Source organism: Pongo pygmaeus, chromosome 6 (assembly GCF_028885625.2).
Source record: "Pongo pygmaeus isolate AG05252 chromosome 6, NHGRI_mPonPyg2-v2.0_pri, whole genome shotgun sequence".
In the NCBI taxonomy this organism is placed as follows: domain Eukaryota; kingdom Metazoa; phylum Chordata; class Mammalia; order Primates; family Hominidae; genus Pongo; species Pongo pygmaeus.
In genome coordinates, this window is record NC_072379.2 from 40,894,756 (window position 1) to 40,918,521 (window position 23,766).

The 23,766-nt window shown below is 44.4% G+C and overlaps 1 protein-coding gene across 1 annotated transcript in view; it reads right to left on the reverse strand.

The window, feature by feature from the left end:
• Positions 1-23,766, reverse strand: part of ADCY1 (adenylate cyclase 1) — a 147,450-nt gene that overhangs the window by 38,778 nt on the left and 84,906 nt on the right. Inside the window, exons 7-11 of the mRNA XM_054494800.2 lie at positions 22,148-22,289; positions 20,158-20,313; positions 4,307-4,501; positions 4,107-4,204; positions 2,609-2,693 (exon numbers count right to left, since the gene is read on the reverse strand). Coding sequence (XP_054350775.1) covers positions 2,609-2,693; positions 4,107-4,204; positions 4,307-4,501; positions 20,158-20,313; positions 22,148-22,289 — 676 coding nt within the window. The remainder of the gene's footprint in view (positions 1-2,608; positions 2,694-4,106; positions 4,205-4,306; positions 4,502-20,157; positions 20,314-22,147; positions 22,290-23,766) is intronic.

Below are 23,766 nucleotides of genomic sequence, written 5' to 3' on the forward strand. Positions count from 1 at the left end.
ACCCGGACAGAAAAAGTCCACATCCTGCCCCAGACTTTCCTTTTCAACCCTCGGCAGGACCCTCGGGACAGCTCTGCCGCCCTCTGCAGATGATCAAGACGGACAGGATTAGGCACCTCCCCACCCTGATTCCCAAGATGAGCTACACCCACTGCCCCACCCCCATTCAGCCTTCTCTGTCTCATCTGACTTCAGAACACTCCAACTGAGCGTGTGCTGTGCCAGGCTCTGCTCCACAGACTTTGTAAAAATGAGCTCACTGAATCCTCATGTCAAGCCAATGAGGTGGGGGCCATCATCACCGCCATTTCACAGAGGGCAACCCTGAGGCCCAGAGAACTGGAGCCCAAGCCTGGAGTTGGCACACCCCCGAGGGATGGGGATGGGGAAACCAGATAGGGGTGAAGGTCCCAAGGGGCCATGGAACTGCCACACTGCCCTGGGCACCCTGGCTCTGGACACTGTCAATGTCGGGGAGGGAAACATTTCTACCCGGCCTTCTCAGGGATGTGTTCTGGAACTAACTCTGTCTGCATGACCCACCGCATCCACTCAGGCCACAATGGCCTTCTGCTGGGCTGGCTTCCTGCAAACTTCCCTCACCTCCATCCCCACAGCCATTTGCACAGGCCTCTTCCCTGGCCCAGGGTCAGAAGGGATGCTCAGAGCCCGGTGCAGAGCCTGCGAACAGGAGCCTAAATACTTGTGATTCAATCAAACCCTGACCCAGTACACACTGGCTGTGAGCTGAATCCCCTCTCCTGTCCTAGCTGAGAAGTCTGGGCACTCAGTCTCCACTCTGCTTCCTCCACATCAGCCGCAAGCACCACTGACGGTGCTCCCAGGAAAGCTGGACCCCCACTGCTTTTCGAGCCTGGCACCTCCAAACCACATACTTAGAAAAAAACGTTCTATGCTTGCTCACAGAAGAGGGTGAGAAGGGAGAGTGAATATTCAGAAGGAAAGGAGCTAGTGGCATCCAGGGCAGAGTCCACCAAGAGAACAAAACACTGGAATCCAGAAGAAGCTTCATGGGATAACTGCAGGCTAGCCTCTTTTAATGTCAGCACCTGGAGTTATTCTGGCCAAAGTTCCCAGCCATGAGGGCAGCTCCCTTATTAACAAAAGGGGGGTGATTCTGGGCAGACGTCTCAGCGCCCCAATCCCACAGATCATGTGTTTTTTAGAACCAAGAGGTTTCTAAATTTGAATATTATTTTTATGGACAGATTGGGTGCAGATTTTGCTTCCTGGTTTCATGAGCACATCCCTTAGCCTGCCTGAGCCCACTTTCCTCACATGTGGGAAAGGAGCTGGCCCGTCTCACCACCTGGCTTGGGAGGCTTTCGTGGAGTCACAGAAAGCAGTGTACGTCCACTCACAAGAATCAGTATTCCTGGGCCAGGACCTCTGGGCAAAGCTTTCCACGCTGGTGCATTCCTTGGCTTCCGCTTTGTCGTCGCTCTTCTTGCCCAGTGGCTTTTCACACTTTCTGCATGTCTAATGCTATTTATACACCATTGGGTGGGCACACTGGTTCCCACCACTGAGGACAAAGGAATAGACTTTAAAAACTATCATCCATCTGTCCTGCTTTCACTTGAAATTATATGAAAAACAGCAGTTTTACTTGAAGTGGTAAATTCTAAAATTTGTCAAACCAAATGTCACTCAATCTATACGAGTCAAAGAAATAGGAACGAAGTTTTAATAGTTAGCATTTTTTAAATTTAAAAACTCAAGATATTACCTATGAATAATGACAAAGTTAAATGAATGAAACTAGATTTAATCTTTTCAAAAAGTTGCTGTTTTCAATAATTATGCAAATATAACACTGGGTCGGCCAGAAGTGACATCCTGGGGTCGGCTGAGGGAAACAAGTCGTTTAGAAATGAAGGTGGAGAATGTGACGAAGGAATGCAGGACTAGGAACTATACAGTCCTCCCAAGTGAGCCACAGATAGTACAAGGCCGCAAAGCTCAGGCCTTTCCTGCAAAAGCCCACAGAGCAAAGCAGATGAGGCATCAGGGCCCAGATAGCACAATGTACCTGGAAAATGTCACCCCTCTCCAAAGTCTGTGACATAAACACAGAATAAACATCTCTCTTCTGTCCTGCTGCTAGACTCTCCATTCCAAGAGAACAGGATCAGTATCTTGTGCTCATTTGTTTAATCAATATCAATTGCCAGTCTATTGTGCCCATCAGGCACACTCCCAAAGGAGTGCATGTGCCCAGTGCAGAACTGGGTCTTCATGAGCACCTGCTATGTGAGCAGACTCTTTCTTCCTGTCTAGGCGGGGGAGGGAACAGAACTGCCTCCCCAATCCCACCCTATCCCACCCAGAGGGCAGGCAGAGTCCACCCACATACATGGACCCAGGTGATGTGCAGGTACAGGACACAGGCCACCCACATACCTGAACAAGGTGATATGCAGGTATAGGACACAGGCCACCCACATACCTGGACAAGGTGATATGCAGGTATAGGACACAGGCCACCCTCATACCTGGACCAGGTGATATGCAGGTGCAGGATACAGGCCACCCACATACATGAACCAGGTGATATGCAAGTACAGGACACAGGCTACCCACATACCTGGACCCGGGTGATGTGCAGGTACAGGACACAGGCCACCAGGAAGCAGATGCAGAATACTAGCAGGAGCAGGACGGCCACACTCCTAGGGGACAGAAAACATGAGGGTCACTGATAGGTGGGGATCAGGAGAGGCGGACCCAAGAGATGGCTGAGAACTGGCCCCTCCCTCCACATCCCCTGTGCTCTCAGGAGGAAGCAGCGTCGTTAACCTGGATGCCTGCCACTCAGGTCTTTGGGGACTGACATGGCTGGTTCTATTTTTTAGGGGAGGGCATCTAGGGTTCCTGAGTGAGAAGGGGGCCCCTCCTGAGTCTACCTCCCACTTCTCCTACCCCCACCGCAGAGATCTAGCTTAGGCTAAGAATCACAGAACTTTTCTGGAAGCCGTTTTCCTCATGATGGAAAGACAGGAGTTTCCCAGACTTTGCTGAGCTATTCTCTAGCTGGGCTTTGTCTGGGAAGGACATTTTTAGAAAACGCTGAAATCCCAAATAGGCCCATGAGGCACGCTGCTGTGTTCAGTGTCTGTGGGCTGGGCAGGATGCAGAGCACCCAGGGCTGAGCGCCCTCCTCCTCCGCAGGTGTGGGGTGGCCTCCATGTGCTTTCAAACTCAGAGGAGGTAGTATTCCCGTAGGTAGGTTTTATTAAGAAATGAGTACACCTGAAAGTAAAGTGGCAAGTGCAGACTCAGTGGTGTCTTTCTTGCAAAAAAATAAAAAATAAAAGCTGCCAAACTCACATTGACTTATATGATGTTTAAATGTTATTTAAATTATTGTTTTTCTTCCTTTTAAGAGGTATTTTAAGTTTTTGAAAATGTCATAGATCTAGAAGCCAATGAGCTCATTAAGTGCAGTTTCTTCTCAAAAGTTATTGTTATTATTATTATTATTATTTTTAGAGACAAGGTCTCACTATGTCATCCAGGCTGGAGTGTAGTGGCGAGATCATAGCCCACTGCAGCTTAGACTCCTGAGCTCAAGGGATCCTCCTGCCTCAGCTTCCTGAGTAGCTGGGACTACAGGCAAGTGCTGCCATGCCTGGCTAATTTTTTTTTTTTTTTTGTAGATAGAGTGTTGCTATATTGCTCAGGCTGGTCTTGAACTACTGGCCTCAAATAATCCTCCTGCTTCAGCCTCCCAAAGTGCTGGGGTTACAGGCATGAGCCACTACACCCAGCCAAAAGCTATTATGACAGCAATGGTGCATGTTGCATGGATGAAAAAACATGAAAACGTATGGTGTCTTAGAATTAAGTAAATTCAAAATTTAAAATGGAAAGTGACCAGTCCCATGCCATATACCATCAAGGCTTGTTACACTACTGACTTGAGAAAATGAGGAAATGATGGCTGGCTAATGTCAGCCATGTTGGGCACATTGAGACAGTAACTGTGGGAGACGAAGCTTGAGCATACAACAGAAACACAATCACGAACCCCAGAAACCGGGACTTCTTGGTGAGTTCCTCACCTCGTTGATAGAAATACTCACTGTGGGAATATTAGAAGGTAGACAAGGCCAAATAAGGCAGCCAGGATGAGGGTGAGGACAACGGCGCTGGTGAAATACTCGTCCTGAAGCTGGTGGTACTGTGTAAGAAAGAAGTCAATCCGTCAGGGCTGAGGGCTTCCTCCAGCCAGGCAGCACCTTTGCAAGCAGCACCAGGGAAGCCGAAAACCAGAGTTGCTTACCTTTTGCTCCCGTTCGACATGTTTGTACTTCAGGGTAAAGAAGTTCAGGTCTGCCATCTCCAGCTCTGTCTGGCGGGCTTCTAAGAGGCGGCTGATGTACCTGTTGACGCGAGTGCCCGGGGTGGTGTAGACAACGTTGGTAGAAAAAGATGAGCGGTTTCTGAGTTTTTCTGAGGCTGTTCTTAATGCCCTCCGCTGCAGCCATCATGGAAATAAAGGAATATCATTAAATTCTCCACTTACTGAAGAAAAGCACCTATACTCTCCCTCCAGCCAGATCCGCTGCAGGGTGGGGTCGGGTTTGGGAATCTGACATTTAATAATCATGACTCTGCCCTGCTGGTGGTGAGATGGCAGGTGAGTCATCTCAGCAGCTAGTGTTGGTGTTCCCACACCTGTAATGGGGGTTTTATGGCCCCTGAGTGATGGCATGGCAGCAAGGATTAGGTGATTAAACACGTGTGCAGTGGGGGGAACAGCACCCAGTAAGAGCAGGTTCCTAAACTCATAAAACCCCAACACATGCAGAAAGAGATTCCCCAGAGTTACAAGAGCAGGAGTCCAACCCCCTCCTTCTAAGAGAGAGAAATGGTGGCAAAAGGAGTGGCTTCACCAATCTCTCACTCTGGCCAGGGCTGATGGGAACAGCGAGTGAGCCTTTCCTCCACAGCTTCCATATGTCACATGAGGGATACAAGAAAGCACCCATTTGCCAAAAGGAAAACAGAGTCTAATTTAAAACCACTTGCCATGAGCTCACTATCAGTGCTTCATAAACAGAACCTCTGGTACTTAATATACTTGAGAAGAAAATAAGAATATTAAAAGAGGCTAGCCATGTGGTTCCAGAAAAGATGAAATGAACGCACTTGTTTTTATTCCTACTGAATGATAAAAACACTGACAATACATGTAAAATAAGCACACAGACTGTGAAAGGTGGAAAGAAAAGGGTGATGGCAGGGACCTTGCAACTCAAAGGAAAACAGTGTGGGAGGGGTGGTGTCCCTTGAGGTTTCTTTCTGCCTTATTTATCCCAGACTAGAAACAAGAGAAGCCGGCAGCCAAAAAATGCCATTGGATACAGATCAACTTTTTTAAAGCCCCCCCCAAAAAAGCCTGTTGTTTCTAGCCAAAAGAAAAAAAAATGGGGCAACCTAGCAAAACAGAAAACTTTTAGACAATAACCACCCTATTGTAGCCAAAGACCATTAAAAAAAAAAAAATTGTGGCCCCAGCTCCACCCAGGCCAGCAAAGACCATGTGGGGAGCCTCGACTTTGATCTTTATTAGGCTGTGAGGAGGCACACCCAAGGCCCCACTGACATAGTGCCAGAAAAACCTGAATACGGAGTGGAGATGCTCATCTCCACTGAGTGGTAATGAGCTCCCACTTGCATTGTCAGTGGACGCTGAACAAGGAATCTGAATGTCCATATCTACTCAACAGTAATAAGGTGCCAGGTGTCACCTTGGTGCCAAATGCCAGGCTGTCATGGAGGATGAGTGGGAAACCTGGAATTCCACCCACACTGCCCCAATGCTGTAAAGTCTGAAGAGACTTGCTAAAACAAAAAATTTCAGTAGGATCCAGAGTATCACAACATAATACCCAAATGTCTAGGACATAAAAAAAAAAGAAACCACTCATAATATCAAGCCTTAAAAATGTCAGCTTGAGAAAGATAATCAACAGATACTAACTTCAAGATGATAGAGTTGTTAAAATTATCTGACAAGAATTTTAAAGCAGTCATTATAAAAATGCTTCAATAAGTAATTACGAACACACCTGAAACAAATTACAGAAAGTCTCAGAAAAAAGGAAAGTATAAGAAAGAACAGATAAAAATTACAGACCTGAAAAATACAATAATCAAACTTTAAAACCTAATGGATGAGCTGAACTGCAGACTGAAGTGCACACAGTAAAGAATTCCTGACCTAGAAGACAGAGTCACAGAAATTATCCAATCTGAACAAGGAAAAGAAAACAGACTTAAAAAAAAAAACAGAGCCTTTGGAACTGTGGAACTAAAATGGAAGATTTAACATTCATTCATGTCATCAGAGTCCCAGAAGGAAGAAAAAGGGTGTAAGACTGAACAAATATTAGAAGAAATAATAACAGAAAATGTCTCAAGTTTGGCAAAAGATATAAACCTACAGATTGAAGTAAGTGAGCAAATCTCAAACAGGGCAAACTCAAAGAAACAGATGCCAACACACACCACAATCAAACTTCCAAGAACAAAAGACAAAGGAAAATTCTTGAAAGCAGCATGAGAAAAGTGATATCTGATTTTTTGGTGAAGAAAAAAAGTAACTAGAATGATAGCATCATTTCTTCAGAAACCATGGAAGCCAGAAAAAAGTGGGAAAACATTCGTCAAGTGCTCAAGAACTGTCAACCCAGAATTCAACATCTAGCAAAATTATACTTCAGAAATGAAAAAGAAATTATAATATTTTTAGATAAAGGAAAGTTGAAAGACTTTATAATCAACCTAAAGAATAGCAAAAAGAAATTCTTGAAACAAAAAAGAAAATAGTAAAAGAAGGAATGTTGGAACATCATGAAGACAAATAACAACAGAAAGGATAAAAATGTGGGTAAATGCAATATACTTTCCTTCTTCTCTTGAATTTTCTACATGTTTTCTGGTTGACCCAAAGATTATAAATTTGTCTGATATATATAGAGGAAATATTTATGACATTTATGTTATAAATGGGGAAGGATAAAGGGACTGAAAGAGAGGTAAGGTTTCTACACTAAACTTGTTAAAATGTTAACATCAGTAGGCTGTAATGTTATGTAAAAATAATATATATCTAGATAAACTACAAAAAATTGTATGCAACAAGATATACTATATATAAATCAAAATGGAATTCTAAAAATTGCTCACATAAACCATAGCAACATAGGAAAAAAAACAGAGAAATAAAAAGAGAAGGAACAAACAGAAAAACAAAAAATAAGTTAAATAGCAGACTTATCAATAACATACCAATAACTGCATTAAGTGGAGATATTCTAAATATACCAATTAAAAGAGGCTGTAATAAATGATTTAACAAATATCATCCAAATATATGCTGTTTAAAGAAACTCACTTCAAATATAGCAATATATTTAGGCTGAAATTAATAGAATAGAAATTATACACCATGCAAACTTTAATCTAAAGAAAGTAGGAGTGGCTGTAGTGATAACAGAAAAAGTAGATATCAGAGCAAAAAAATTTACCAGGGATAGAGAGAGACATTACAAAATGATTAAAGAGTCAATGTAAAAGGAAGACGTAGAAATCCTAAATGTGTATGCATAAAACAACAGAAATTTCAATCACACAAAGCCAAAACTGATAGAATTTAAGGAGAAAGAGCGGGGCACAGTGGCTCACACCTGTAATCCCAGCACTTTGGGAGGCCGAGGCAGGTGGATCACGAAGTCAGGAGTTCAAGACCAGCCTGGCCAAAATGGTGAAACCGCGTCTCTACTAAAAATACAAAAATTAGCAGGGCATGGTGATGGGCGTCTGTAATCCCAGCTACTCGAGAGGCTGAGGCAGAGAATTGCTCGAACCCAGGAGGCAGAGGTTGCAGTGAGCTGAGATCACGCCACTGCACTCCAGCCTGGGCGATAGAGATTCCGTCTCGAAAAAAAAAAAAAAGAGAATTTAAGGAGAAATAAACAAATTCTCAATTATAGTTGGAGATGTCAACATCTCCCTTGAACAATCAGACATAAAATAAGCTAAGACATCATCAAACAATATCTAATTGACATTTATAAAATACTCCATGCAACAATGGCAGAATACATTCTTTTCAGGTACCCAAGAGTACGTATTAAGAGACCTTGGCCATAAAACAAAACTCAACAAATTTAAAACAACTGAAATCATATACATTATGTACTCTCAGACCAAAACAGAATCAAACTAAAACTAGTAACAGTTAGATAACAGGAAAATTTCCAAGCATTTCTAAATTAGCCACAGGTCAAAGAGGAAGTCTCAAGAAAAAAAAAAAAAAAAAAAAATATATATATATATATATATATATATGCTCATCTGAATGAACATATGCCAAAATCTATGGGATGCAGCTAAAGCAGTGCTGAAAGGTAATTAATAGTACTAAATACTTACATAAGAAAAAAGAAAAAGTCTCAAATCAATAATCCAATTGCCATGTTAACAAACTAGAAAAAGAAATGCAAAATAGATTCAAAGCTAACAGTAGAAAGGAAATAATAAAGAGAAGAATTCGATAAAAAGAAAACAAAAAAAAAATAGAGAAAATCAATGAAACCAAAAGCTGGTTCTTTGAAAATATCAATGAAGTTGGCAAATCACTGCAAGCCTGAAAAATAAGAGTGAAACCAAATTCAGAAATAAAATGAAATTTTACTACATACTCTGCAGGCATCAAAAGGTTAATGAAGGAATATTATAAACAACCCTACACACAAATTTGACAACTTAGATCGAATGAACTATTCTTTGAAAGACAACTATCATAACTCATCCAACATAAAGGGTAAATTGAAAAATCCTATAATTTCTAAAGAAATTGACTTTATAATTTAAAAATTCCTGAAAAAGTAAACTCCATACCCAGATGGTTTCACTGACAAATTCTAGCAAATGTTTAAAGAATTAACACCAGTTTTAACCAATCTATTCCAGAAAATAGAAGAGGAAGCAACACTTCCCAAGTCACTTTATAAAGTCAGTATTACCCTGATACCAACACCAGACAAAGATAGTACAAAACAGAAAACTACAGGCCAATATCCCCCGTGGATGTAGATATAAAAAAACTAACAAAATATTAGCAAATAAAATTCAGTAATATATAATTAGAATTATACAGAATAAACAATTCTAGGGATGAAAGGCTGGTTAAATATTTGAACATCAATGTAACCCACCAGATGAACTGGTTAAAGAGGAAAGTCAATTGATACAGAAAAATCATATGACAAAATTCAATACCCATTCATGATAAAAATTATCAGAAAACTAGGAATTGAGGGGGAACTTCTCCAACTTGATTAAGAACATCTATGAAATGCCTATAGCTAACATCACACTTAATTGTGAAAGACTGAACACGTTCCTTCTATGATCTGGATGAAGTACAAGATGTTGGCTCTCACCACTTCTATGCAGCATAGTGCTAAAAACCCCAGCCAGTGCAATAAAGCAAGAAAAGGAAGTAAAAGGCATACAGATGGGAAAGAAACAAAATTGTCTCTAGTTTCAGATGACATGGTGATCTACATGGAAAATCTCAAGGAATATATATATATATAAAAATCTCCTAGAACAAATTAGTGAGTTCCACAAGGTGACAGTATAAAAGATAAACATAAAAAATAATGGTATTTCTTTATATTAGTGATGAAAAAAGGAACACCAATATTAAAATGTAGTATCATTTATAACCACTGAGAAAAATAAAATACAAGATGTAAATCTAACAAAACATGGCGAGGTCTCGTATGCTGAACACCTCACAATGCTGATGAAAGGAATCAAAGAAAATCTAAATAAATGAAGAAGCATACCACATTCATGCAAACAGAAAGGAAAAGGGACTAGAATAGCCCACTTTTCTTTAAAACAATAAAGAAAGAAGAATCACTCTACCTGATTTTAAGACTTATACAACTGCATTAATCAAGACAGTATGGTGTTGGCAGACAGACAGATAAATAGATAAATGGAACAGAATAGATAACCCAGAAATAGCCTCACATAAGTATGGCCAACTGACTTTTGACAAAAGTTCAAAAGCAATTCAATGGAGGAAGGATAGCTTAACAACAAATGGTGCTGGAGCAACCAGATATCCATAAGCAAAAATAAAATCTAAAAAATAAGTGAAACTTACACCTTATTAAAAAATGAACTCAAAATGGATCATAAACTATTAAATGTAAAACTATAAGATTCTTAGAGTAAAATGTATGCCAAAATTTGGGGACTTGGGCTATGTAAAAGGTTTTTAGATATGACACCAAAAACATGAATCAAAAAAGAGAAAAATCAATAAATTGGGTACCTTCAAAACTAAAAACATCTGTTCTATGCAACAGAACAGAAGACCCTGTTGAGATGATGAAAAGACAAGCTACAGGCTGGGAGAAAATAATTGCAAACCACACCTCTAACAAAAGAATCGTTTCTAGAATATACCATGAACTCTCAAAAATGAACAGCACAAAAAAATCGAATAATCCAATTAGAAAGCAGACAAAAGACATGAAGAGACAGTTCACCAAAGGGCAAGAGAACATATGGATAAAAAATGAGCACATGAAAAGATGTTCAACATCCTTAGCCATCAGTGAAATGCCAAAATAAAATCATAGTGAAGTATCACTACACACTTATTAGAACAGCTACATTTAAGAGAGAGAGAGAGAACACCAAATGCTGGTGAGGATGCAGATGAACTGGATCCTTCATACATTGGGGATGGGGATATAAAATAGACACTCTGGAAAACAGTTGGGCAGTTTATGAAAAAAATCTAAACATGACCCATCAATCACACATCTGGGCATCTATCCTAGAAGAGTTAACATGTATGTGCACACAAAATTTTGCACAACAATGTTTATGGCAGCTTTATTTGTAAAAGTTAAATACTGGAAACAGAAATGTCCTTCAACAAGCGAATGACTGAACAAACAGTGGTCTATCCATACCATGAAGGACTATTTAGCAATGAAAGGAAGGCACTATTAACACACACAACTTGGATGGATCCCAGGGGCATAATGCTGGATGAAGAAAAAGCCAATTTCAGAGATCATATACTGTATGATACCATTTAGAGAGATGATTCCAGGTAAAAACTTCCATACTCAAGGGGAAACTTTGTCCTGAAGCTGGAGATAATGAGGAAACCATGCTCAGAGTCCTTGCCAGTGCAAATCTCTGCTGCGCCCAGCAGCTTTTCCATTGCCAATTCAGGCTACAACCCCAGACAAGCAGACCTTGACTTGAGTTCCCTGCCGGTCACTGGTTATCTACCTGAGGTTGGGCTTGTTCAGAAGACCAGTGGTCAGTGTCAACTGCTCCCTGGTCTGACAGTTCTGAGAGTTTACATGAAGGGTTGATGGACACAGGTCCACCTTGAGGTCAGGGCTGATGGACACATGTCCAGCCTTAAGTCGGGGCAGATGGACATGGGTCCACCCTCCAGTTGGGGCAGATCCACACAAGTCTACCCTCAGGTCAGGGACTGAAGGACACAGGTTCACCCTTCACCCTCAAGTCAGGGACTGAGGGACACAGATCCTCCCTGTGGTCAGGGCCGATGGACACAGGTCCACTCTCAGGTGAGAAAATGATGGACAGAAGTCCACCCTGAGATCAGGGAATGATGGACACAGGTCCATTCTCAGGTCAGGGGATGATGGATCCAGATCCACTCTCAGGTCAGGGGCTGATGGACACAAGTTCTCCCTCAGGTCAGGGCCTGAGGGACACAGATCCTCCCTGTGGTCAGGGCTGATGAACACAGGTCCATTTTCCGGTTGGCGCTAATGGACATGGATCCTCCCTCAAGTCAGGAGTGACAGACATTGGTCCACCCTCAGGTCAGCCACACCTCCAAACCCTGTCACCACCCAGCATCCTCTGCCTGTCAGCTCACCTGCTATGTCCTGGGTTACTGACTGTCCTCCACAGTCATAAATCACAGTCCCGGGCTGTGACGGGCAGCCACGAGAGTGGCCAACACATTGAGAGGAAGGTAGCTGTCCTTCAGTGAGTAGATGATACACACATCTCCGAAAATGTACCAGGAACAGCCCAAGGCCACAGGGATGGACAGGAAGGTGAAGCTCCTACAATGTCAAAAGAACCCTGGAGGATGCAGTGATATCACTGACCATATTAACAGTCAGAGGGGGAATCACCAGGCTAAGCATCTTAATACCTACTCGAGTATTTTCTAAAATTCAACATCCGCTTATTAAAAGAAAAAATTCAAAAGCTAACTCAAATGGATCACTTTCTTGAAATAATTAGCCATATACTATTACTCCTAACCCAACGCATCACAGTTAGTGGTAAAATCCTATTTATTAAAGCCAGAACAAAAAAAAATGCCCACCCTATTGCAATCATTTAACATAGGATAAAAAAGAGAAAGCAAAATTATCACGATTTGAAAAACATACTATTGTAGATCAAAAACAGAATTAAGTAAAACATTACTGCAATCAGTTTCAAAAAGTGTGGCCCAAACAAGCTGAAATTTTATCTTCATTAAATTCAGATAGATATGGTAGAAGTTATATTTTTAAAAAATTTCTAGCCATGTTTAAACAAAATGCCCAGGAGATGGGGTAGGAGAGACCCTAGGTGGATCAGAAACAGAGAAGAAAAGACGCAGAACTCTCCACCCCAAATCAACAGAATATACATTCTTCTCAGCACCACACCACACTTATTCCAAAATTGACCACATAGTTGGAAGTAAAGCACTCCTCAGCAAATGTGAAAGAACTGAAATTATAACAAACTGTCTCTCAGACCACAGTGCAATCAAACTAGAACTCAGGATTAAGAAACTCACTCAAAACCGCTCAACTACATGGAAACTGAACAACCTGCTCCTGAAAGACTACTGGGTACATAATGAAATGAAGGCAGAAATAAAGATGTTCTTTGAAACCAACGAGAACAAAGATACAACACACCAGAATCTCTGGGACACATTTAAAGCAGTGTGTAGAGGGAAATTTATAGCACTAAATGCCCACAAGAGAAAGCAGGAAAGATCTAAAATTGACACCCTAACATCACAATTAAAAGAACTAGAGAAGCAAGAGCAAACATGTTCAAAAGCTAGCAGAAGGCAAGAAGTAACTAAGATCAGAGCAGAACTGAAGGAGATAGAGACACAAAAAACCCTTCAAAAAATCAATGAATCCAGGAGCTGGTTTTTTGAAAAGATCAACAAAATTGATAGACCGCTAGCAAGACTAATAAAGAAGAAAAGAGAGAAGAATCAAAATAGATGCAATAAAAAATGATAAAGGGGATATCACCACCGATCCCACAGAAATACAAACTACCATCAGAGAATACTTATAAACACCTCTACGCAAATAAACTAGAAAATCTAGAAGAAATGGATAAATTCCTCGACACATACACCTGCCCAAGACTAAACCAGGAAGAAGTTGAATCTCTGAATAGACCAATAACAGGCTCTGAAATTGAGGCAATAATTAATAGCTTACCAACCAAAAAAAGTCCAGGACCAGACAGATTCACAGCCGAATTTTACCAGACGTACAAGGAGGAGCTGGTACCATTCCTTCTGATACTATTCCAAACAACAGAAAAAGAGGGAATCCTCCCTAACTCATTTTATGAGGCCAGCATCATCCTGATACCAAAGCCTGGCAGAGACACAACCAAAAAAGAGAATTTTAGACCAATAACCCTGATGAACATCGATGCAAAAATCCTCAATAAAATACTGGCAAACCGAATCCAGTAGCACATCAAAAAGCTTATCCACCATGATCAAGTGGGCTTCATCCCTGGGATGCAAGGCTGGTTCAGCATATGCAAATCAATAAACGTAATCCAGCATATAAACAGAACCAATGACAAAAACCACATGATTAGCTTAATAGATGCAGAAAAGGCCTTTGACAAAATTCAACAACCCTTCATGCTAAAAACTCTCAATAAATTAGGTATTGATGGTACGTATCTCAAAATAGTAAGAGCTATTTATGACAAACCCACAGCCAATATCATAATGAATGGACAAAAACTGGAAGCATTCCCTTTGAAAACTGGCACAAGACAGGGATGCCCTCTCTCACCACTCCTATTCAACATAGTGTTGGAAGTTCTGGCCAGGGCAATCAGTCAGGAGAAGGAAATAAAGGGTATTCATTTAGGAAAAGAGGGAGTCAATTTGTCCCTGTTTGCAGATGACATGATTTATATCTAGAAAACCCCATAGTCTCAGCCCAAAATCTCCTTAAGCTGATAAACAACTTCAGCAAAGTCTCAGGATACAAAATCAATGTGCAAAAATCACAAGCATTCTTATACACCAATAACAGACAAACAGAGAGCTAAATCATGAGTGAACTCCCATTCACAAAGAGAATTCAAAGAGAATAAAATATCTAGGAATCCAACTTACAAGGGATGTGAAGGACCTCTTCAAGGAGAACTACAAACCACTGCTCAACGAAATAAAAGAGGATACAAACAAATGGAAGAACATTCCATGCTCATGGATAGGAAGAATCAATATCATGAAGATGGCCATACTGCCCAAGGTAATTTATAGATTCAATGCCATCCTCATCAAGCTACCAATGACTTCCTTCTCAGAATTGGAAAAAACTACTTTAAAATTCATATGGAACCAAAAAAGAGCCTGCATTGCCAAGTCAATCCTAAGCCAAAAGAACAAAGCTGGAGGCATCAGGCTACCGGACTTCAAACTATACTACAAGGCTACAGTAACCAAAACAGCATGGTACTGGTACCAAAACAGAGTTATAGACCAATGGAACAGAACAGAGCCCTGAGAAATAATGCCACACATCTATAACCATCTGATCTTTGACAAACCTGACAAAAACAAGAAATGGGGAAAGGATTCCCTATTTAATAAATGGTGCTGGGAAAACTGGCTAGCCATATGGAGAAAGCTGAAACTGGATCCCTTCCTTACACCTTATACAAAAATTAATTCAAGATGGATTAAAGACTTAAATGTTAGACCTAAAACCATAAAAACCCTAGAAGAAAACCTAGGCATTACCATTCAGGACATAGGCATGGGCAAGGACTTCATGTCTAAAACACCAAAAGCAATGGCAACAAAAGTCAAAATTGACAAATGGGATCTAATTAAACTCAAGAGCTTCTGCACAGCAAAAGAAACTACCATCAGAGTGAACAGGCAACCTACAGAATGGGAGAAAATTTTTGCAATCTACTCATCTGACAAAGGACTAATATCCAGAATCTACAAAGAACTCAAACAAATTTACAAGAAAAAATCAAACAACCCCATCAAAAAGTGGGCGAAGGATATGAACAGACACTTCTCAAAAGAAGACATTTATGCAGCCAAAAGACACATGAAAAAATGCTCATCATCACTGGCCATCAGAGAAATGCAAATCAAAACCACAATGAGATACCATCTCACACCACTTAGAATGGCGATCATTAAAAAGTCAGGAAACAACAGGTGCTGGAGAGGATGTGGAGAAATAGGAACAATTTTACACTGTTGGTGGGACTGTAAACTAGTTCAACCATTGTGGAAGTCAGTGTGGCGATTCCTCAGGGATCTAGAACTAGAAATACCATTTGACCCAGCCATCCCATTACTGGGTATATACCCAAAGGAGTATAAATCATGCTGCTATAAAGACACATGCACATGTATGTTTATTGCGGCACTATTCACAATAGCAAAGACTTGGAACCAACCCAAATGTCCAACAATGATAGACTGCATTAAGAAAATGTGGCACATATACACCATGGAATACCATAAAAAATGATGAGTTCATGCCCTTTGTAGGGACATGGATGAAGCTGGAAACCATCATTCTCAGCAAACTATCGCAAGGACAAAAAACCAAATACCGCATGTTCTCACTTATAGGTGGGAATTGAATGAGAACACTTGGACACAGGAAGGGGAACATCACACTCCAGGGCCTGTTGTGGTGTGGGGGGAGGGGGGAGGGATAGCATTAGGAGATATACCTAATGTAAATGACGAGTTAATGGGTGCAGCACACCAACACGGCACATGTACACATATGTAACAAACCTGCACATTGTGCACATGTACCCTAAAACTTAAAGTATAATTTAAACAAAACAGAAAGAAAAGAAAAGACACTGCATTGAGCATACTGGTGATTTTTTAAACCATGCTAAAACACAGAGCTGACTCCATTGAGGAAACAAAGGCTCAGGTGCATCGGTAGTGGGAGCGAGCACAGCAAGTGCCTGAAAGAGGACAATTTGGCAACAGCTATCCAAAATTAAAACAGACACACCATTTAACCCAGCAATTCCACTAGAAATAAATATCCCTAGGCTATCCTCGTAAGATTTACTAAGACATTTGTGAAAAAAGATGTTCGTGACACCAGTAGACATGAGATCAACCTCTAGAAATAAAGTTCCCAGCAACCAACAAGCCAGTGGTAAAGTCACATCCCTCCCTCCCTCCTGCAGTGGGAGGCCATCCAGCCACTTAGAAATGACTCCAAGATTTCTAAAGTCTGTCACCTAGGGAAAAGAGCATGGAAGACAAAATGATAAACTTCTATTTGCATTAACCTCTGGTGCACACCCAAATTGATTTTCTAGAAGGAAATACAAAATGGCAAACATCTTGGAGGACTTAATTTTTGTATCATGTGTGGATGTTGCTTTTATTTTTTAATTCAAGCTTAAATATTTAAGTGTGAAGAGAAGAACAAAAGAAGTGCTCAATAAAAAGAGAGAGAGACCGAATTGGGAGGCTTCTGGGTGTACCTGTTAGAGGAGACAACTGTGTTGCCAGGTATTAGGAAACTGGAATAGAGACGTGTCTCACAGTGACTCGGGCAGGCAATGTCATGTTCCCCACCTGGTGGGCCCAGTGGGCGATGAGCATAACAACCCTAACAGGCTGCACACACTCAGGCAGACACTTGACTCTCTGAATTCCATTACACAATACCATCAGAGAAGTAAACGTACTTTCATGACCAAAAGCTCTGTCCATGATTTGCTTCATTTAAACATAACAGAAATAACCTAAATATCAATGGAGGTTGGTTAAGTAAATGGTTTCTCTTTAGGCTGCAAATCTATATAATGATTTTTTAAAATCATATTTTTGCAGCCATAAAAAAGAATGAGTTCATGTCCTTTGCAGGGACATGGATGAAGCTGGAAACCATCATCCTCAGCAAACTAACACAGGAACAGAAAACCAAACACCGCATGTTCTCACTCATAAGTGGAAATTGAACAATGGGAATACATGGATACAGGGAGGGGAACATCACACACCGAGGCCTGTCAGGGGGTGGGAGGAAAGGGAAGAGAGAGCATTAGGACAAATACCTAATGCATGCAGGACTTAAAACCTAGATGATGGGTTGATGGGTACAGCAAACCACCATGGAACATGTATACCTATGTAACAAACCTGCACATTCTGCACATGTATCCCAGAACTTAAAGTAAAATAAGGACCAAAAAATCATATTTTTGGCAAGTATTTAATAATATAAGGAAATGTTTATGATATATTGGCAAGTTAAAAAAAAAAACAAAAAAACAAGCAACCAAACTGCCTGTGTACTGTGTATCATCCAGTCAAGTTTATTAAAAAAAATACAGACACACAAACTTAAGAAACTGGAGGTAACAAAATGTTCATGATAGTTTTTTTGTGAGACGGTAGGATTCCAGATAAATGCTTTTCATTTTCTCCCTTGTGCATCTTTGTGTTCTCCATATTTTCCATAATCAATTATGTTTACAATCAGGAGAGAGTGCTGAGAGAAGAAACAGAGCTGGCGTGAACGCCCTGGGGGATAAGAGCTGATGGCAGGAGCTCATCCTTGCAGCACTGGTGACAGTGGCTGTTGGGCAGGACCTGAAGCTACATGCACAGTCGCCCCCGTTGCAGGGTGGGAGACCAAACCCCCAGGAGGACATCCAGGCCATTCAGTGAGGGATGGATCTGAACCTACAGGAGAGGCATCAGATGTGTGGGGTCTGACACAGTTTCTCTGCTTGACCAAATTTTAGCCAGGCTCTGAAACCTCTCCTAGGTCCAATGGTGCACTTCCTTGTAAAATCCAGTTTTAGCAGGAACACCCACCCTCAATATCCCATCCCCCTCCTATCTGATCAGGTTCCTCACCCTCCATCAGCCCCCAGGGGAGGCCTGATCACCTAGGCCTGTCTTCAGCAAGAATCGTGCTAGGTCAGTTGGCCAGAATCCCCTTACCCCTATGTTTCCTCTTAGAAATTTTCCATCCACTGACCCTCACTCCCCTCCTTCTGTTAGGAGCTGAGTCTAACCTCTCCCCACAACAGCACAACTCCACTGCCACTGCCGTGGTTCCTATGCTATAGCTATGGTCCCGCATACAGACTGTCTTACTGTGTTTTAGCAAGTGTCACTGAATAATTTTCTTTTTTTTTTTTGAGACAGTCTCGCTCTGCCATCCAGGCTGGAGTACAGTGGCACAATCTCGGCTCACTGCAACCTCCACCTCCCGGGTTAAAGCGATTCTCCTGCCTCCAGCCTCCAGAGTAGCTGGGACTACAGGCACGCGCCACCACGCCCGACTAATTTTTGTATTTCTAGTACAGATGGGGTTTCACCATGTTGGTCAGGCTGGTCTTGAACTCCTGACCTCGTGATCCACCTGCCTTGGCCTCCCAAAGTGCTGGGATTACAGGCATGAGCCCACCAATCCAGCCAAATAATTTTAACAGCACCCGCCCTCCTGGCTGCGACCGGGCCCTTGTGCAACACCACCACCTAGAGGCCAGTCTCCTCTGCCCTGGCTCCTGCACCCCTGAATGAGCACAGTTGGGGAACTGGGACCCTGAGGAAGAGGAAAGTTTGAGGTGGTCCCAGTCTGTCCAAGAGCCTTTGTAAGCCATTCCCCTGAACTCCAGGCACGTTTGCTCACAAAAGCTGCACCAAGGTCACAGATGGCACAACGCACTCTCCCACCTGATGCCTAACTCCAGCTCCAAGGCTGGGCTCCACCAAACGCTGAGGCTGGCCGGCCTGGGCTGAGTCTGGAGGTGCGGGTAGCAGAGGGGCAGAGAAGAAAGTGGTAACAGGCCTGGACGCCTGCAGAGGGTTACTGCTGCAGGTGGGAGCTGCTGTCTGCACACAGACTGCACCTGTTCCTCTTGTCCTAAGCACACGCCCTACTGGGACCACCACAGACATCCCTACAGAGACGACCCGCCTGCCGTGCCCCGTTGCCACACTTTCATGGCTCCTGCAGTGGAGACGCTATTCTCCTCCCCATTTCTGACTTGCTTTCAATCATCACAAGGCAGCAGCAGTATGAAGCCCTGTCTGGGGGGCAGATGGTGATGAAGGGGTGACACTGGAACTGCAAAAGCCCAGGCTTCCAGGCTCGCCCTGCCCACAGCACCTGACGCAAAGCTGGGAAGCCTGGGGTCCGGGAGTGGGGAATCAGGCACTGCGGGCGAGGGGTTAGAGGTGGAGACTGCTGAGAAGACAGTGTTTTGCTGTTTTGCCCGTCTGGACATCCTGGCTGGGCTGCTAACCAAGAGTAACAGAGGAAGGCCATCTGCAGGCAGCTTGCTCCTGCATAGAGAGGGAGCCAGGAAGCCGCACAGCCACAGACAGATGAGGCACAGGCTTGGACGCTGGGGGCAAGGATGACAGCTGGGTAGGGCCAGCCTTAGTGTCAAATCCACCTAAGAAGGGAGGGCCTAGCACATCTGCCCAGAATGAATACCCTCAGAGGCCGTTTAGACAGCAGGTGGGGAATTTTAGCTTGAATTTATGGATAAACATGAATAAATACATAGATTATGGAAAAATACAAAGAATGCCAAGGAGCAAAAAGGTACACTATAATGACTTTTGCGGGAAATAAAAAGTAGCTCAGCTCTGAGCAGCATTTACAAGATTATCCACATGTAAACAGGGAATTCTGATCTAGCCAAATTGCATGGGGGCCATATTGGGAGGGCAGGACAGAGATCAGTCCCTGGCAGCTCCAGCATGGCAGGCTCCCTGGCTGCTCCTACCTTGTCATCGTCCTCACAGGTCATGACGTTGGAGAAGGGGATCTCGGCCTTGAACATTTTCCGGCAGTGCATGAGCTGCACCAGCAGGTAGCAGACGGTCTTGAACTTCATTCTTTTGGCCGGTTTTATATCTGAGAGAATCAGGCCTGGAAATATCTGTCCAAACACACAAGGGGCAAGGAGAAATGCTGTGAATGAGATACATTGTGTCTCTCGGGCTGGGAATGCCATCCTGACAAACACAGCCACCCCAGGGCACTGGGATTCATTTGCTCAGCACCTACTTCAAGCCAGGCATTGGGGAACGTGCCAAGAATAGAGCAGCAAACAAAACCACAACCCACGTCCAAAACGTTCGATTCTCAAACCGCGCACCAAAGGCCTCTAAAAGCCAATGTGATGCATGGAATCCTGAAGCAAAGCGCGGGGGAAGGCTGGAGGCCCTGGTCAGGAAAGACAACCAGGGCTTGGAATAATGGTCTTTGTTACCCCGTTCAGCTTCCAGCATGTCCCCTTCTATAGACAAGGAAAGAAATCGCATGGGGAGGATGGGGAGGGCTGGGCAGTGCACCCAGCTGAGGCTCAGAACCTCAGTTCCCTCACAGTCCTCATGTTCTGGGTGAAATTCCATCTGTAAAATCGGATGAACATCACCCACTCACCTGCTGGGGCCTTCTCAAGGTCAAATGAGGTGATAGGAAAGTGGGACCCCAGGAATGCTCCACTGTCATCATTCCTGCTGGCCGGCCTGTCTTCTGAGTGAGTCCAAAGTTCCTGCACCCCCACAGCAGCTCTGACCCCATCTCCTCTCCAGGAATGCGGTACCCCTTCCTTGGCCTCACTGCCTACCTCTCAACTTCACTTTCTCTGGCCCCTACAGGTAGGTACAAATCTCCACTCTAAAACAACAAAACCCCCTTCTTCTGAGCATTCTCACTCTTCCCCTCCCGCTATTCAAACTTCTCTAAAGTGGGGCTGTATACTGTACCTACCTTGTCACCCCCTTTCACCCTCAAACTACAGGACTGGATGCTATTGTCTATGTCAATGTGACAGAGCCCAGGGGCCTGCATCCACTGGGGTGCACAATAACTAGCTCCCACAAATTGTTTCTTTAAAAAGAGCCAACACAGTAATGGCTCTGCACCCTCACCTGAGCCATTGACCCTCCCCTGAGCCTGAACCCCTCACCTGAGCCCTGAATCCCTCACCTGAGCCATGAACCCCTGACCTGAGCCCTGAATATCTCACCTGAGCCATGAACCCCTGACCTGAGCCCTACACCCTCACTTGAGCCCTACACCCTCACCTCAGCCCTGAACACCTCACCTGAGCCCTGCACCCCTCACCTGAGCCCTGAATCCCTCACCTGAGCCCTGAACCCCTCACCTGAGCCCTGCACCCTCACCTGAGCCCTGAACCCCTCACCTGAGCCCTGAACCCCTCACCTGTGCCCTGCACACCTCACTTGAGCCTGACCCCCTCACCTAAGTTCTGCACCCTCACCTGAGCCTGACCCCTCACATGGACCCTGAAAGTGACTTGATCACTCTTGATCATGTCCAGACCACTTTTCTCTGGGCAGGGTGACCTCAAGTGCCCCGTGTAAGACGGTAACAGCCCACCTCTGTGCCCAGCACCCTTCAGTTCACAGAGCTCCCCATCCCTGGCCCCCCTGCAGGGCTTCATGCCCACTTTGCCGGGGAGGCAGTGAAGGCCCAGGGAGTGGAAGGAGGACACAGAACGGCCTGCCCCGAGGTGACCCCAGATCTCTGACTAGGGGTTCTAGCTCCCTTACCTAGACCCCTCCCCACACCAGTAAGAGACAAGGCCCAGGACAGTGTTAGTGGGGACAACTCTCCCCATCTTAGCAAGTTCACAGCCCAGAGAAGCAGTGCTTGGAGAGGAAGCAGGAGGAGTCACATCTGTAAAGCTCTGCACAGGCCCAGAAACTAAGGATCAACCAAATGAGGGGGGCTCTGGTGCCTACCTTTCGGCGATGGGATGGCACAATAAAAAAGGTTTCGATGTTATGAGTTTTCAAGAAACTGTTCCTCTCATGTCCGTAACCTGGTTCTACCTCGTAGTCCCCATTCAAGCACGCTAGGGTCGTCTTTGTGATATGAACCTTCCTACAAAAGGAGGAGGCAGAGGCCGGATGAGTGAGGAACCACTGCTGTCAGAGTCTGCAGGGCCTCACCAGAGGGGAAGGGGCACAGGCAGAGGCTTCCCCACACCAGGGCAGGCTCCACGGGGAGTATTCATGCTCCCATGCAAGTCCGCCTATGCCAGGAGGGAGGGCCAGGCAGAGATACAGTAGGGCCATCAGGAACCATGCCCAGCAGGACAGCAGGGATGGCTAAGGTGGGGGACACAGGGCCAGAGGGACAGCAGAGGAACCAAGGGACAGAGAGAAAGAATATGTCAGGACTCATTAGGGAAGCTGAGGAAAAAACGGGCAGTGATGGGAAGAAGAGAAAGAGGAGAGGAGACATGGGAGTCCCTCCCCAACCATGGTCCGGTCTGGTCAGCACAAGGAGTGGGCAGACCCCACTGAGTAGTAAGAAGTCAGGGGTGGCCACGGTGTTCACACATGAGGTGGGGTGGGAAGCAGGGTGGCGAGAAACGCTGTGGAGCCCAGGCGTTCACGCCTCCCCAACCCAATCTTCTGGTGAGGGCAGGAAAATCCCCACAGTTGGCATTGTCTCAGCAGAAAACGAACACCCACAGTCTCTGCTCCTTAGCAGGGCACGCCTGAGTGCGCAGGTTTATGGGGCGAGAAGCAAACTCCCCACCTTCCAAAACCATTCCCTGCAAACCCAATTCTTCACTTCACCGCACAACCTTCTGAACTCCTTGCAGGGGAAAAGCTTGGGATTCATAATTAAACTCTAAGGCTGGCTGAGGACGAAAGCAGGGAGCCTGGCTCATATGGGAGGCAGTTGAAGGCAGAGCTGCCATGCTCGTTGGGATCCTGAGAGGGTGAGGACAGGGCTCGGGAGATCATGAGGCCTTTCCCAGCAGTGGCTCCACCAGGATCCCCAGAGGAGCAGGCGGGTGAGAGAGGGAGGGACAGGGACGGACTGCCAGGCCAGGAAGAGGAGAGGTCACAAAGGGGCCAGTCAGGCAGGTTCTCTGACTCCAGCCTCAGCTTGTCCCTGTGCTGCCCCATCTACAGGGGCCGATTCCTGCCATCAACTCAGAGTGCTTGGATCCCTGGGCCCAGTCCCTGCTGGGATGCTCCCTGGGTGCCCCCATCAGCAGCTCCCATTGGCTTGGGGCAGGCAGGGTGCTCACAGCAAGCTTCAACCCTTGCTGCTTCCTGCCCCTCCAGAGGGGCCCTGGAAGCACCTGCGGACACGTCACCCCCATCAGCCTCGCCCTGAACTACAAAGGTCACCGAGGCTGTCTGGAAACTTCCAGGCACCACAATCTCCAGAAAGGCAAGTGTCTGTGCATTCCTGTGTTCAGCTGATGCTTCATCCATTCCATCAGCAATGGAGACAGCGGCTGCATAGCCCGGCCTTGGGAGCCAACAAGGAGAGGAAAACACCAGCTCTCACTGAAGCCCCTGCTTTATGCTGAGCCCAGGGCACACTGAGGGGCAGC